This window comes from Melanerpes formicivorus, unplaced genomic scaffold, assembly GCF_026170545.1.
Source record: "Melanerpes formicivorus ecotype bairdi unplaced genomic scaffold, bMelFor1.0.p_v2 SCAF_108, whole genome shotgun sequence".
Classification (NCBI taxonomy): domain Eukaryota; kingdom Metazoa; phylum Chordata; class Aves; order Piciformes; family Picidae; genus Melanerpes; species Melanerpes formicivorus.
Genome location: NW_027142460.1, coordinates 487,039 through 502,576, shown reverse-complemented (window position 1 = coordinate 502,576; position 15,538 = coordinate 487,039). Strand labels below are relative to the sequence as shown.

At 61.5% G+C, this 15,538-nt stretch overlaps 1 protein-coding gene across 1 annotated transcript in view; it reads right to left on the bottom strand.

The window, feature by feature from the left end:
* EXT2 (exostosin glycosyltransferase 2) overlaps positions 1 to 9,656 on the bottom strand; it is a 90,328-nt gene extending 80,672 nt beyond the window's left edge. Inside the window, exons 1-3 of the mRNA XM_068166841.1 lie at positions 9,511 to 9,656; positions 7,052 to 7,598; positions 5,768 to 5,857 (exon numbers count right to left, since the gene is read on the bottom strand). Coding sequence (XP_068022942.1) covers positions 5,768 to 5,857; positions 7,052 to 7,587 — 626 coding nt within the window. The 5' untranslated portion in view covers positions 7,588 to 7,598; positions 9,511 to 9,656. The remainder of the gene's footprint in view (positions 1 to 5,767; positions 5,858 to 7,051; positions 7,599 to 9,510) is intronic.
* Between the last annotated feature and the right edge of the window lie 5,882 nt (positions 9,657 to 15,538).

Below are 15,538 nucleotides of genomic sequence, written 5' to 3'. Positions count from 1 at the left end.
CCACACTGCCTTCTGCTGCCACAGGCCAGGGGCAGAGCAGTGCTGTTAACTCCTGAGGTGCTGCTAGGGGCAGCTCAGCAGTGGCAGTGAGCCTGCTCCTGAGCAGCTCCTCTCTGCTTGACAGATGTGGATCCTTGCTCAGCCAGTCTCCTGCTGGGGCTGGGCTGGGGGAGCTCCAGGGCTCCCTGCCAGCCCCTGCCACGCTGGCATCCTGCCCAGCAAGTGCCCCAGCTGCTGAGTGCTCTGGTCCTGCCCAGCTGCCCTCAGCAGCAGCAGCTTCCTGCCAGGCTGTGCCAGGCCCAGTCCCTCACCTCAGGCACCACAAGGAGGACCTCACTTCCCAGCTTTGCTTCTGCAGCTGTGGAGCAGCTCTGCAAAAGAAATCCCTGAGTGCTCTGGGCTGGAAGGGACCTCAGAGCTCAGCCAGCTCCAGCCCCTGCCATGGGCAGGGACACCTCCCACCAGCCCAGGCTGCTCATGGCCTCCTCCAGCCTGGCCTTGAGGACCTCCAGGGAGGAGGCAGCCACAGCCTCCCTGGGCAGCCTGTGCCAGGCTCTCCCCACCCTCACTGCAAAGAATCTCTCCCTGACCTCAAGTCTAAGTCTCCCTTCCTCAAGCTTAAATCCATTCTCTGCCATCCTGTCACTACAAACCCTTCTGACCAACCCCTCCCCAGCTGTCTTTCCTGTCCCATTTGATGACACACTCTCCCTGATCTCCAGTCTGAATCCTTGATTGATTAACAAATAATCAAGGCCTTCCTTTCCAAGCTGCCCCCAGGCTCTGGCAGCCAGGCCCAGCAAGAGCCTCCATGCCCCCAGGCTCTGGCAGCCAGGCCCAGCAAGAGCCTCCATGGCCCCAGGCTCTGGCAGCCAGGCCAGGCAAGAGCCTCCATGGCCCCAGGCTCTGGCAGCCAGGCCCAGCAAGAGCCTCCATGGCCCCAGGCTCTGGCAGCCAAGCCAGGCAAGAGCCTCCATGCCCCCAGGCTCTGGCAGCCAGGCCCAGCAAGAGCCTCCATGGCCCCAGGCTCTGGCAGCCAGGCCAGGCAAGAGCCTCCATGCCCCCAGGCTCTGGCAGCCAGGCCCAGCAAGAGCCTCCATGGCCACCAGGCTGACCTCAGCCCTTGCAATGGCAGAACAGAAACCCTCTCAGCCTGCCCTTGGGAGCTGGGTCTAGAGGCTCAAGCAGCAAACAGCACCTAGAAAGGTTGGGCCAGATGGTCCTTGGGGTCCCTTCCAGGAGGCATCCTGTGGAACAAGCCCTTAGTGAGCTAACCAGGGCACCCTGTGATGGAGTGAGTTCCCCTTTCTGCTCCAGGTCCTGCTTCTCCCTGCATTCATCTTTTGTAGGCAGCCTTTAGACCCCAAGCCCACCAAAGCTCATGGTGCACCACCTCTTCACCATGCACCACCTCTGCAGGGTGCTGAGGAGAGAAGACAGGCCACCACCAGCCTGCAAACTCAGCCAGCAGGGAGCCCTCTGGGGATCATCCAGTGCAAGCCCTCTGCTCAGCCAGGGTCACCCACAGCAGGGCTGCCCAGAGCTGCATGGCCCAGGAGGCTGTGGAAGCTCTCCAGCAGCACACTGCAGCCTCACAGTGCACCACCCAGGCCCTCCCAGGAGGAGCTCCACACCCCTGAGGCTGGCCCACAGTCCCTGAGGCAGGGCCTGCAGAACGGAGTCCCCAGCTGTGCCCTGCCCCAGGCACTGCTCTTGCCTCTCCTGCAGCCTCTGCTGCTGCAGCTTCAGGGGGAGCCACTCTGGCAAGCAGCAGGAGCTGTCTCTTCCCCTTCTCTCTGCATCCCCCCTCACAGGAGGAGACCTTTGCACAGCCTCCTGCCACAGCAGTGCAGCTCCTGCAGGGACTCACAGGCTGGATGGGCTCAGAGAGGACCTTCAAAGCTCCCCAAGTGCAGCTCCTCACAGCAGCAGGGACATCTGCAGCCAGAGCAGAGTGCTAAGAGCCCCTACCAGCCCTGGGATGGGACTCACTCCCACCTCTCTGGGCAGCAGGCTCTCAGCAGCCTCACTGCAAACACTGCCTGCCTTCTCCCCAGTCTCTATCTCCTCCTTCCACTTCAAGCCATCCCCCCTTGTCCTCTCACATCAGGCCCTGCCCAGCACTCTGTCCCCAGCTTTCTGCTCAGCCTCCTGAGGCACTGCAAGGCCCCCAGGAGGTCTCCCTGCAGCCTTCTCCTCTCCAGGCTGCACAACCCCAGCTCTCCCAGCCTGGCCTCCCAGCAGAGGGCTTCCAGCCCTGCCAGCACTGCTGTGGCCTCCCCTGGCCCTGCTCCAGCAGCTCCCTGGCTGTGCTGAGGGCTCCAGAGCTGCCCCAGCAGTGCAGGGGGGTCTCAGCAGAGCAGAGGGGCAGAATTCCCTGCCTCCCCCTGCTGCCAGCACTGCTGGGGATCAGCCCAGGCCACAGCTGGCTTTCTGTATCATGCCCAGCTTCTCACCCACCAGCACCCCCACGGCCCTCTCCTCAGGTCTGCCCTCCAGCCCTTCACTCCCAGCCTGGATTGATACCCAGGACTGCCTGGGCCCAGAGGCAGGAATCACAGCCACAGCATTTCAAGGGCTGGAAGGGACCTCCAGAGATCAGCCAGTCCAGGCCCTGCCAGAGCAGAGCACACAGGAACACACCCAGGGGCACCAGCGAGGCCAAGGACCTCCCCCTTGGCCTTGCTGACCCTCAGGAGGCTCCCAGAGAGCCACTTCTCCAGCTCCCTCTGGATGGATCCCATCCTTGGGCTGTGTCAGCTGCTCCACTCAGCTTGAGGCTAACTGCAGCCCTCCTGAGGGTGCCTCAAGCCAACCTTAGGCCAAGGCCCAGAGCACTCAGAGCAGTGTCCGATGAACACTGCCTGCCCATACAGACACTGCAGGAGCAAACACAGGCAGCTGCTGCCTGGCTGCTGCCTGGGGAGGTCAGAGTGATGTCTGAGTGCCCTCTTCAGGCTGCCCAGCAGGCAGGGAATGTCTCTCACAGGGGCAGCTCAAGCCCACAGCTTCACCTCACTGCTGGGGCTGCAGCTGCAGCCTGAGGCCTGGCTCCTGCAGCGAGTTCACCACACAAGAGCTTCTCCTCTGGCACTCAGAGGTGTTTCCAGTCATCTCTGGGGCAAGGACATCAAAGCACAGCCCCTACACAACCACCTCAGCAAAGACTCTGCAGCTCACACACCAGCAGAGGTGGTTAGGGTGTCAGGGAGGGACAGGACTGGGGGGGATGGAGAAGAACTAGAAGTGGGGAGATTGAGATTGGCTGTGAGGAAGAAGTTGTTGCCCAGGAGGGTGGTGAGAGCCTGGCACAGGCTGCCCAAGGAGGTGGTGGAAGCCTCCTGCCTGGAGGTGTTTGCAGCCAGGCTGGAGGTGGCTGTGAGCAAGCTGCTGTGGTGTGAGGTGTCCCTGCCCATGGCAGGGGGTTGGGACTGGCTGAGTCTTGAGCTCTCTTCCAGCCCTGCCAGCTCTGTGCTTCCACAGGTAAGGGAAGCAGCTCCACAGAGCAGAACCTGAGAGTGCTGGTGGACAACAGGCTCACTGTGGGCCAGCCCTTGAGGCCAGGAAGGCAAATGGTCTCCAGGAGCAGATGAAAAAACAAAGGTGGCCAGCAGGCTGATGGAGGTTCCCCTCCCCTTCCACTCAGCCCCAGAGAGGACAACCTGGAGAACTGGACCCAGTTCTGAGCTCCCCAGCTCAGGAGAGACTGCAGAGAGCCCAGCAGAGGCCACAGAGCTGCTGAGGGGCCTGGAGCAGCTCTGGGAGCAGCAAAGGCTGAGATCCCTGGGGCTGAGAGCCTGGAGCAGAGCAGCCCCAGAGGGGAGCTGAGCAATGTTCAGTAAGAGCTGAAGGAGCTGTGGGGGGCAAGAGGCTGGGGCCAGGCTCTGCTCAGTGGTGCCCAGGAACAGGACAAGAGGCAGTGGGCACAGACTGGAACCCAAATGTTTCCATCTGAACAGGAGGAGAAACTTTGTTGTGAGGGTGCTGGAGGCCTGGAGCAGGCTGCCCAGAGAGGTTGTGGAGTCTCCTTGTGTGGAGAGATTCCAATCCTCCCTGGCCATTGTGCTCCTGGGCAAGCTGCTGGGGGTGCCCTGCTGGAGCAGGGGGTTGGACTGGGTGAGCTCCAGAGGTCCCTTCCAACCCCCCACCAAATGGGATTCTGTGATTACAGGCAGAAGAAAGCTGACAGTGAGCTTCAAGAGAGGGACTGGGCACTCCCCCAGCAGAGCCAAGCACACCCAGGGCCACCTGGCAGGAAGACATCGGCAGTACAGAAGCTAAACCAGTCTGACTGATGCCAGTTCTGGCTTACAACCTCTTCTCCTCTTCCAGAAGTATTCTGCAAGGGAAAAGTGGAGCTCTGGATTCAGGTCACTTAGATTTCTGGGCAGTCCTTCCAAGACACACTTGCAGGGAAGAGCACTTGGCCCATGCCTCCCAGTGAGGCTCTGAGACAACACAAGCCTCTCAAACTCACCACTGCCTGCTCCACTGCAGCAGCTGCAGCTCCAACCAGCTCTGGACTTCTAGTGTGCCATCAAATGGGACAGGAAAGACAGCTGGGGAGGGGTTGGTCAGAAGGGTTTGTAGTGACAGGATGGCAGAGAATGGATTTAAGCTTGAGGAAGGGAGACTTAGACTGGAGGTCAGGGAGAGATTCTTTGCAGTGAGGGTGGGGAGAGCCTGGCACAGGCTGCCCAGGGAGGCTGTGGCTGCCTCCTCCCTGGAGGTCCTCAAGGCCAGGCTGGAGGAGGCCATGAGCAGCCTGGGCTGGTGGGAGGTGTCCCTGCCCATGGTAGAGGGGTTGGAACTGGCTGAGCTCTGAGGTCCCTTCCAGCCCAGAGCACTCAGGGGTTTCTTTTGCAGAGCTGCTCCACAGCTGCAGAAGCAAAGCTGGGAAGTGAGGTCCTCCTTGTGGTGCCTGAGGTGAGGGACTGGGCCTGGCACAGCCTGGCAGGAAGCTGCTGCTGCTGAGGGCAGCTGGGCAGGACCAGAGCACTCAGCAGCTGGGGCACTTGCTGGGCAGGATGCCAGCGTGGCAGGGGCTGGCAGGGAGCCCTGGAGCTCCCCCAGCCCAGCCCCAGCAGGAGACTGGCTGAGCAAGGATCCACATCTGTCAAGCAGAGAGGAGCTGCTCAGGAGCAGGCTCACTGCCACTGCTGAGCTGCCCCTAGCAGCACCTCAGGAGTTAACAGCACTGCTCTGCCCCTGGCCTGTGGCAGCAGAAGGCAGTGTGGGGCTGCTGCAGTGGTGTTGGCTCCCCCTGGGCTGCTTTAGGTGAAGCTCTGCCTGACCCCCAGCTGCTTTCTCAGGGCTGATGAGGTGCTCTGGTGTTTGCACTGGCTCCAACCAAAGCAACCTGCCTGCATTTCCCACTTAGGGGCTGGGGGGGTTAGAAGAAGGGGAGGGGGCTGAAGTGCCACAACAGCAACACCTGGGCCCCTGTGGCAGCAGAAGCCAGGGGGGTTGGAAGTGGATGATCTTTAAGGTCCCTTCCAACCCAACCCATTCTGTCAACCTATGACTCCAGGAGTTCTGCAGACCACCCAGCTGCAGTGGGGCACAAAGAGAGCTGTTGAAGCTCAGGATGCTCCATCCTTACAGCCAGCCCAGCAGCTGAGAGCCAGCAGCCTGCCACAGCTTGGCTTCCATCCCATCCCAGGAGCTCCAGCTTTGCAGGAATCAAGCAGCAGACTCTTTGCCACCAGCCATGCTCCTGAGCCTGCTGCTCCCTCAGCAGCACTTACAGCCAGCCAAACACACCTACCTGTCCCTAGGGACATCGAGGGCAGTGTTGTAATCCGGGGGCCCTCCAGGCAGCATGTTGAAGAGCAAGTGGTTTGTGCCCCGGTCCCACCTGAGGGGAGAGAAGAGGAAGACAATGAGAGAGAGGCTCTCCACACAAAGGGGAGGCTGCTCCTCAAACACTGGGGCACTCCTGGGGCCTTCTGCTGCTGGAGGGGGTCCAGAGAAGGGCAAAAGGTGGTGAAGAGTCTGGAGAACAGGGCTGGGGGCGGGGAGAAAAGAAAACCCACAGTGAAATGCAGCTCTCCAGCCATGGAATCAATGAGTGAGGTGGTTGGGGAATGTGGTTTAGGGCTGAACACTGCTGAGTAGGATTCTTGATTGGACTTGGTGAAACTGGCTGGAGAGTAGCCCTGGAGAAAAGGCCTTGGGGGTGCTGGGGGAGGAGAAGCTCAGCAGGAGCCAGCAGGGAGCACTTGCAGCCCAGAGAGCCAAGCAGAGCCTGGGCTGCAGCAAGAGAAGTGTGGCCAGCAGGGCCAGGGAGGGGATTCTGCCCCTCTGCTCCACTCTGCTCAGACCACAGCTGCAGCTCTGGGGCCAGTGCTGGAGCCTCTGTGCCAGGAAGGATCTGGAGGGGCTGGAAGGTGTCCAGAGCAGGGCCAGGAGGAGGAGCAGAGGGCTGGAGCTGCTCTGCTCTGCAGACAGCCTGAGAGAGTTGGGGTTGTGCAGGCTGGAGAGGAGAAGGCTCCCAGGAGACCTTCTGGTGGCCTTCCAGGATCTGCAGGGGGCTCCAAGAGAGCTGGGGAGGGACTTGTGAGGGGGTCAGGGAGGGATAGGGGTCTGGGACACCTCTGAGGGGGGCAGGAATCAGGCCTGGGACAGGGAGCCAGCAATGGGCACAGGCAGCCCAGAAGGCCAAGGGCAGCTCAGCTGCCAGTGCCCATTGCCAGAGGTGGAGGGAGAGGATCCTGCCCCTCTGCTCTGGGGTGTCAGGGAGGGACAGGACTGGGGGGGATGGAGCAAAACTAGAAGTGGGGAGATTGAGCTTGGCTGTGAGGAAGAAGTTGTTGCCCATGAGGGTGGTGAGAGCCTGGCACAGGCTGCCCAGGGAGGTGGTGGAAGCCTCCTGCCTGGAGGTGTTTGCAGCCAGGCTGGAGGTGGCTGTGAGCAACCTGCTGTGGTGTGAGGTGTCCCTGCCCATGGCAGGGGGGTTGGGACCGGCTGAGCCTTGAGCTCCCTTCCAGCCCTGTGTCAAGTCAGGGATCCCGAGGGCCTGTCCCACCCCCGGCGCTGACCCTGGGAGCACCTGGAGAGCTGCGCCAGCGCCTGGGCCGTCTCCTTGATGCGCAGGGAGTTCTGGTTGAGCAGGTCTATGGAGGGCACGAAGAGGCAGGCCCTGCTGGCGTCCTCGGTGTAGAAGTCGCTGTCGGCGATGGCGGCCAGCAGCTGGTTGTACTCGCGGGAGATGGTGCCGCTGACCGCCGCCCCCTCCTCGTCCACGTAGCGCCTCAGGCCGTAGATGTAGACCTTGACCTTGCTGCGGGGGTTGAAGCCGCAGCGGTAGACGTCGAAGCAGGTGTGCATGCGGCAGCTGAGGTCGGCGCGCTCGGGCACGGGGCCGCGGGCCGGCAGCCGCACCAGGGGCGCGTCCCGCACGCTGCGCCCCGCCGCCGCCCGCTCCCCCGCCGGCTCCAGCGAGTGCGGCCAGAACTGGAAGACGCCGGTGGCCAGCAGCCCCAGCAGCACCACCGAGAAGAGGGCGATGTAGTAGGCGCGGTGCTTGGTCTTCATGCGGGGGATGAGGGCCGGGCCCCGCGGGCTGTGCTTGGCCGAGGCGCACATGGCGGCGCCGCCTGCAACGGCAGGGAGGAGGCTGCAGCACGGGGGACACGGCCAGCACGACACACAGCCACACAGCCTCCCGGGGGGCTCCTGGCCGCAGGAGCACGGAACCAAACCGCCAGGCTGGAAAACACCTCGGAGCTCATCGACTCCAACCCGTCACCCACCACCCAGCACCTCCTGACAGCTAAACCCTGGCTCCAGGGGCCGCATCCAATCCCCTCTGGAACACCTCCAGGGATGGGGACTCCACCTCCCTGGGCAGCACATCCCAATGGCTAACAACTCTCTCTGGGAAGAACTTTCTCCTCACCTCCAGCCCAAACCTCCCCTGGCACAGCTTGAGACTGTGTCCTCTTGTTCTGGTGCTGGCTGCCTGGGAGAAGAGACCAACCCCCACCTGGCTACAACCTCCCTTCAGGGAGTTGGAGAGAGCAAGAAGGTCTCCCCTGAGCCTCCTCTTCTCCAGGCTAAGCAACCCCAGCTCCCTCAGCCTCTCCTCACAGGGCTGTGCCCCAGACCCCTCCCCAGCCTTGTTGCCCTTCTCTGGACACCTTCCAGCAGCTCAACCTCCTTCCTAACCTGAGGAGCCCAGAACTGGACACAGGACTCAAGGTGTGGCCTGAGCAGTGCTGAGCACAGGGCACAATGACCTCCCTGCTCCTGCTGGCCACACTGTTCCTGATGCAGGCCAGGATGCCCTTGGCCTTCTTGGCCACCTGGGCACACTGCTGGCTCATGTTCAGCTGCTGTCCACCAGCACCCCCAGGTCCCTCTCTGCCTGGCTGCTCTCAGCCACTCTGACCCCAGCCTGTAGCACTGCCTGGGGTTGCTGTGGCCAATGTGCAGCACCTGGCACTTGGATGTGTTCAATCTCCTGCCCTTGGCCTCTGCCCATCTGCCCAGCCTGGCAAGGTCCCTCTGCAGAGCCTCTCTACCCTCCAGCAGATCAACTCCTGCCCCCAGCTTGCTGTCAGCTGCACATTTACTGATGATGGACTCCATCCCCTCCTCCAGATCACCAATGAAGATGTTAAAGAGCACAGGGCCCAGCACTGCTCCCTGGGGCACAGCACTGGTGCCTGGCTGCCAGCTGGCTGTGGCACCATTCACCACCACTCTCTGGGCTCAGCCTCCAGCCAGTTCCTAACCCAGCTCAGAGTGCTGCTGTCCCAGCCAGGGGCTGACAGCTTGGCCAGGAGGTTGCTGTGGGGGATGGTGGCAAAGGCCTTGCTGAGGTCCAGGCAGACTCCATCCACAGCCTGCCCCACATCCACCAGGCAGTCACCTGGGCATGGAAGGAGATCAGGTTGGTCAGGCAGGACCTGCCCTTCCTAACTCCATGCTGGCTGGGCCTGAGCCCTTGGCCATCCTGTATGTGCTGTGTGACTGCACTCAGGATGTCCTGTTCCATGATCTTGCCATAATCTCCTCCCAGGAGACAAGTGGCAGGAGCAGAGGAAGTGGCCTCAGGTTGCGCCAGGTGGTTCGGCTGGGCATGAGGAACAATCTCCTGCGCAGAAGTGCCGCCCAGCTGCGGCCCAGGCTGGCAGGGCAGCGGAGCGCCCAGCCCCGCAGGGGTCAGGAGAGGTGCTGAGGGACAGCGCCCGGCGCCGGGCTGGCGGCGCTGCCTCAGGGCTGGCCGCGGGCGCTCGGGATGGCTCTCCCAGGCTAACGACGCTCCGGCTCCATCCCAGCAGCGCCCGGGCAGGGCCCCCCCCGGCCCGGTACCGCCACAGGACCGGCAGCAGCCAGGCCCTGCGCTTCCCCAGACCCTGCTCTCCTCGCCCACGGCACCTCAGCGGGCACAGGGCAGCGGCGGGGCCCGCAGAGCGCCGGCACGGCGGCGGAGTACCGGCCCCGCCGACCCACGGAGCAAGAAGAGAGCCCCGCTCCCGCCGCTGCCGCCAGACCCTCGCTCACCTCTGCTCGCAGTCGCCCGGGCCCCACTGCCCGTGCCGCCAGCTCGCTCCCGGCCCCACGGAGCGGGGCGAGCCCGGCCGCCGCTGCCGCCGCTGCCGCTGCCCCCGGCCCCGAGCCCGGCCGCCAGCAGCCCCCGGCCCTACCGGGGCGCGGTGCGCATGCGCGCTGCCCGCCGCAGCCAAAGAGCGTCATCACCCGGCCGAGCCGCTGCGGGTAGCGCCGCCACGTGGTGGGAGGTCGGAACTGCAAGGGGAGGCTCAGAGCCCAGGGTGGCTCCTGCTGGCAGCTAGGGCAAGCGCACAGCCGTGGCCAGCGGCGAGGTTCGTCGCCTGCTTCTGCCTAGTCTGAACCTCCTCCTTTTGGTTCAAACCAGCCTCCCTTGTCCCGTCACAACAGGCACTGCTCCAAACTCTGCCCCCAGCTTTCTGCTCAGCCTCTTCAAGCACTGAAAGGCCCTCAGGAGGTCTCCCTGCAGCCTTCTCCTCTCCAGGCTGCACAACCCCAGCTCTCCCAGCCTGGCCTCCCAGCAGAGGGCTTCCAGCCCTGCCAGCACTGCTGTGGCCTCCTCTGGCCCTGCTCCCACATGTCCCTGGCTGTGCTGAGGACTCCAGAGCTGCCCCAGCCCTGCAGGTGATCTCAGCAGAGCAGAGGGGCAGAATCCCCTCCCTGCCCCTGCTGCCCAGGCTGCTGGGGATCAGCCCAGGACTGGGGCTGGGCTGGGAGCACACAGTGCTGGCTCATGTCCAGCTTTCCACCTTCTGTCTTCCTCAATGCTTGGCTACATTAGCTGTAAGTTATGCCCCTGGCTCCACTCGAATCGAGGTTTGTTGGCAGCTCTTGTAGTCCCTTCATGAACTCCTCCTCACCCAGCACCCAGGGGTGCCCCTCAGTGCTGCCCTCTGTCCCTTCTCCTCCCAGCCTAGCTCCGTGCTTGGGGCTGCCCCCACCCGGCTGCAGAGCTCTGTTTGGCTGCGGGGTTGCTCGGTGTGACCTGTGCGGGGGTGTGCCTGAGCCCTGCTGGGGGCGCTGCTGAGGGCCCCCAGGCACAGCCTGCAGCAGCCCATGCAGCACCCACACAGCAGCACCTGCCTTCTGCCTCCCTGCTCGGCCAGGGGAAAGAGGCATGCAGCAGACCCACTGTGGCCCCAAGATTCAAGCCTTTGAAGAGGACATAACCAGGTGGGCAGATGGTGGCAGAGCAGGGGATGTGGTTTGTCTGGATGCCAGCAAGGCAGCTGAGGCTGTCTGCCACAGCATCCTCACAGCTGACCTGAGGCAGAGGATGAGCAGGGGGGGAGGTGGATGGGAACTGGTTGAAGGAAAGAACTCAGCGTTGTGCTCAATGGGATGGAGGCCAGCTGGAGGCCTGTGCCCAGGGGAGTGCCTCAGGGCTCAGCACTGGGACCAGAGCTGGTCAATAGATTCATCAATGACCTGCAGGAGGGCACAGAGGGCACTGCCAGCAAGGTTGCTGATGGCACCAAGCTGGGTGGAGTGGCTGACACAGGAGGTTGTGCTGCCCTCCAGCCTGACCTGGACAGGGAGAAATGGAATGAAGCTCAACAAGGTCGAAGGGAGAGTCTGGCACCTGGGAAAGAACAATCCCAGGGAGCAGGAGAGGTTGGGGACTGAGCTGCAGGAGAGCAGGGAAGGGGAAAGGGACCTGAGGGGTCCTGGTGGATGGGAGGTTGACCAGGAGCCAGCAATGTGCTCTGGTGGCCAAGGAGGCCAAGGGCATCCTGGGCTGCATTAGAAGGGCTGTGGTCAGTAGCTCAGAGAGGTTCTCCTCCCTCTCTGCTCTCTCCTGCTGAGGCCACAGCTGGAGTATTGTGGCCAGCTCTGGGCCCCTCAGCTCAAGAGGGAGAGCTGCTTGAGAGAGTCCAGCACAGAGCCACAAGGATGATGAAGGCAGTGGAAGATCTTCCTCAGGAGGAGAGCCTGAGGGAGCTGAGGGCTCTGGAGCTTGCAGAGGAGGAGCCTGAGGGTGACCTCATTGCTGTTGCTGAAGCTGTGCAGGCTGAGTGCCCAGGGGCTGGAGCCAGGCTCTGCTGGGGGATGCCCAATGCCAGCACAAGGGGCAGTGGGGGAAGCTGAGGCAGAGGAAGTGCCATGGGAACAGGAGGAAATTATTTCCCCTGTGAGGGTGACAGAGGCCTGGAGCAGGCTGCCCAGGGGGGCTGTGGAGTCTCCCTCTCTGGAGATATTCCAACCCCAGCTGGCTGTGTTCCTGTGTGCCCTGCCCTGGGTGCTCCTGCTCTGGCAGGGGGTTGGGCTGGATGAGCTTTCCAGGTCCCTTGCAGCCCCTGACATCCTGTGAGTGTGTGATTCATGCTCATTTGCTCCCCGTGGCACAGCCTGGAAAGCAGTGCAGTGCTGTGGGGGAGCTGCAGTGACAGAAATGCAGGCAGCAGCAGCAATCTAATTTTAGACTAATCACAAGAGCTGGAGCCTGCTTGGGCAGAGGCTCCCTCCAGCCACACCAGGGAGCCTCTTTGCTATGCTGGGGATGTGGCTCAGCCAGCCAAGGCTGCAGCACAGCCTCTATTTTTAGCCTCCAGGCTGCCATTTATAGCTGGTGAAAATTCTCAGCAGCATCTGGGGAGGAGGCCATCAGTTTTCAGAGAGGCAGAAGAGAAAGCAGAGATTTCACCTCTCTCTGCTTTGCCCTTTTATGTCCTGGCTTGGAGGACTTGAAGGAGGGGCAGGGGAGGGGGTGGGGGGTAGTGTCAGCTGGGGATTTAAAGACTTCACCATCATGCCATGCAGTTGACTGCTGCTGTGTAGAGCAGTGTGGATTTTGTGCCTGGGGGAAGGAGAGGAGGAGAGAGGGGAGAGGGGAGGGAGACTGGGGAGAGAGGGAAAGGAGGAGAGAGAGAAAGGAGGAGAGGGGAAAGGAGGGGAGAGGAAAGGAGGAGAGAGGGGAATGGAGGAGAGGGGGAAAGGAGGAGAGAGGGGAATGGAGGAGAGGGGGGAAAGGAGGAGAGAGGGAAAGGAGAGGGAAAGGAGGAGAGAGGAAAGGAGGAGAGAGGGAAAGGAGGAGAGAGGGGATGGAGGAGAGAGGGGAATGGAGGAGAGAGGGGAATGGAGGAGAGGGGGAAAGGAGGAGAGAGGGAAAGGAGGAGAGAGGGAAAGGAGGAGAGAGGGAAAGGAGGAGAGAGGGAAAGGATGCCCAGGGAGATGGTGGAGTCCCCATCCCTGGAGGGGTTCCAGAACCCTGTGGCCATGGTACTGTGGGCCAGGGCTTGGTGGCCATGGTGAGGCTGGGTTGGGGTTGGACTGGGTGACCTTGGAGCTCTTTTCCAACCCAAGCAGCCCTGTGACTCTGTGCTAACAGGAGCTGCTGGACTGAATGCATTTCTAGTCCAAGGGACAGCAGGAGGATGGAGCACCCAGGGCACTACCTTGGCTCAGTGCTTTGCTTCCTGTCTTCCAAGCCAACAATGCCCTCTGTGATTTGTGTCCACTGAGCTGTCCACTAAGAATTTGGACACACTGAGGGGGGTGAGACCCTGGCCCAGATTGCCCAGAGGGATGGTAGAAGCCCCATCCCTGGAACCATTCCAGGTCAGGTTGTCTGGGGCTGTGAGCAAGCTGCTCCAGCTGAAGGTGTCTCCTAGGATGACATCTTCAACCAGGCTGATGGTTGGACCTGAGGAAGAGGAGGCTCCAGGGAATCCTTACAGCTACCTTTCAGTGAAGGCTGGGTTGAGGCTGTTGAGAAGGGCTTGTAGGGACAGGATGAGGAGCAATGGTTTGAAACTGGAGCAGGGCAGCTGCAGGTTGGACATTAGGAGGAAGCTCTTCACAATGAGAGAGGTGGAGCCCTGGCACAGGCTGCCCAGGGATGTGGTTGAGGCCCCTGCCCTGGAGATATTCAAGGCCAGACTTGCTGTGTCCCTGTGTGAAGGACTTGAATTTAGGGAGTAGAACCTCAAGCACTGCTCAGCTGATAGAAGGAAATGGTTTAGCCACAAGCCCTGGGGACAAACTGCAGCTGTGTAGAGAGCAAAAGCACTTAGCTGATTACCAAGGGCCACTGTGGCTCGGGGAAGCCACACAGCAACCTGAGCATGGGAGCTGGGGAACACTGCAACAGAGTCTGGTGTCTTCTGTCTGCACCTGGGTGAGAGATGGGTGATCCTTTGCCTCTTGTCTAGCACCTGCCTGAGCCTTGCCAAGGGAGAGGAGAGGGAGAGGAGAGGGAGAGGGAGAGGGAGAGGGAGAGGGAGAGGGAGAGGGAGAGGGAGAGGGAGAGGGAGAGGGAGAGGGAGAGGGAGAGGGAGAGGGAGAGGGAGAGGGAGAGGGAGAGGGAGAGGGAGAGGGAGAGGGAGAGGGAGAGGAGAGACCTCCAAGATCATGGTGTCCAACCTATCATCCAACACCACCTAATCAACTAACCCATGGCACCAAGCACCCCATCAAGTCTCCTCCTGAACACCTCCAGGGATGGGGACTCCAACACCTCCCTGGGCAGCACATTCCAATGGGCAATCACTCTCTCTGTGTAGAACTTCTTCCTCACCTCCAGCCTAAACTTCCGCTGGCACAGCTTGAGACTGTGTCCTCTTGTTCTGGTGCTGGCTGCCTGGGAGAAGAGACCAACCCCCACCTGGCTACAACCTCCCTTCAGGGAGTTGGAGAGAGCAATGAGGTCTCCCCTGAGCCTCCTCTTCTCCAGGCTAAGCAACCCCAGCTCCCTCAGCCTCTCCTCACAGGGCTGTGCTCCAGACCCCTCCCCAGCCTTGTTGCCCTTCTCTGGACACTTTCCAGCAGCTCAACCTCCTTCCTAACCTGAGGAGCCCAGAACTGGACACAGGACTCAAGGTGTGGCCTGAGCAGTGCTGAGCACAGGGCATAATGACCTCCCTGCTCCTGCTGGCCACACTCTTCCTGATGCAGGCCAGGATGCCCTTGGCCTTCTTGGCCCCCTGGGCACACTGCAGGCTCATGTTCAGCCTACCATCAACCAGCACCCCCAGGTCCCTCTCTGCCTGGCTGCTCTCAGCCACTCTGACCCCAGCCTGTAGCACTGCCTGGGGTTGCTGTGGCCAATGTGCAGCACCTGGCACTTGGATGTGTTCAATCTCCTGCCCTTGGCCTCTGCCCATCTGCCCAGCCTGGCAAGGTCCCTCTGCAGAGCCTCTCTACCCTCCAGCAGATCAACTCCTGCCCCCAGCTTGCTGTCATCTGCACATGTACTGATGATGGACTCCATCCCCTCCTCCAGATCATCAATGAAGATGATAAACAGGCTGGGGCCCAGCACTGCTCCCTGGGGCACACCACTGGTGCCTGGCTGCCAGCTGGCTGTGGCACCATTCACCACCACTCTCTGGGCTCAGCCTCCAGCCAGTTCCTAACCCAGCACAGAGTGCTGCTGTCCCAGCCAGGATGTGTGCTCCCTGGCACTTCCTGGGCAGCCAGTCAGGAGTCTGTCCCTGTTGCAGGGACACATCTGCTAACCAGGAGTTGTTTGTGATGGTGTTAGCCTATAGCAGGGAAAGACTTGGTACAATACAGGAGACACTTTGCTTGTGTCAAGCTTTGTCCCATCCCTCAGTCGTGCTACCTGTGTAGCTGCTTCAGCTGGAGGGGTCCCTGCTTGCCTGCAGGGGGCTCAGACAAGATGACCTTCGAGGCTCCCTTCCAACCCGATGCAATCTGTCACTCTGACAGAGGGGAATGGAATGGAATGGGATGGAATGGGATGGAATGGAATAGAGTAGAATAGAATAGAATAGACCAGGTTGGAAGAGACCTTCAAGAGATCATCTCTGGCTGAAACAGTTCTCATGACTCTATGTCCCTGATGACTTCAGGGGGGTTGCCCAAGGTGACCTTTAATGGTCCCTTCCCACCTTAAAGCATTCTGTCCTTGTCTGAGTGCCCTCCTCCTCCTCCTCCTGTCCCCCTTGCAGCTGCACTCATCCTGACTCAACCCCAGGGCCTGCTGCAGGGAGGGACTCGGGGGGAGAAGAGGTCAGGAGAAGCCTTCTCCTGAATGAACTCAGCGGTCCCAGCAGGCCTG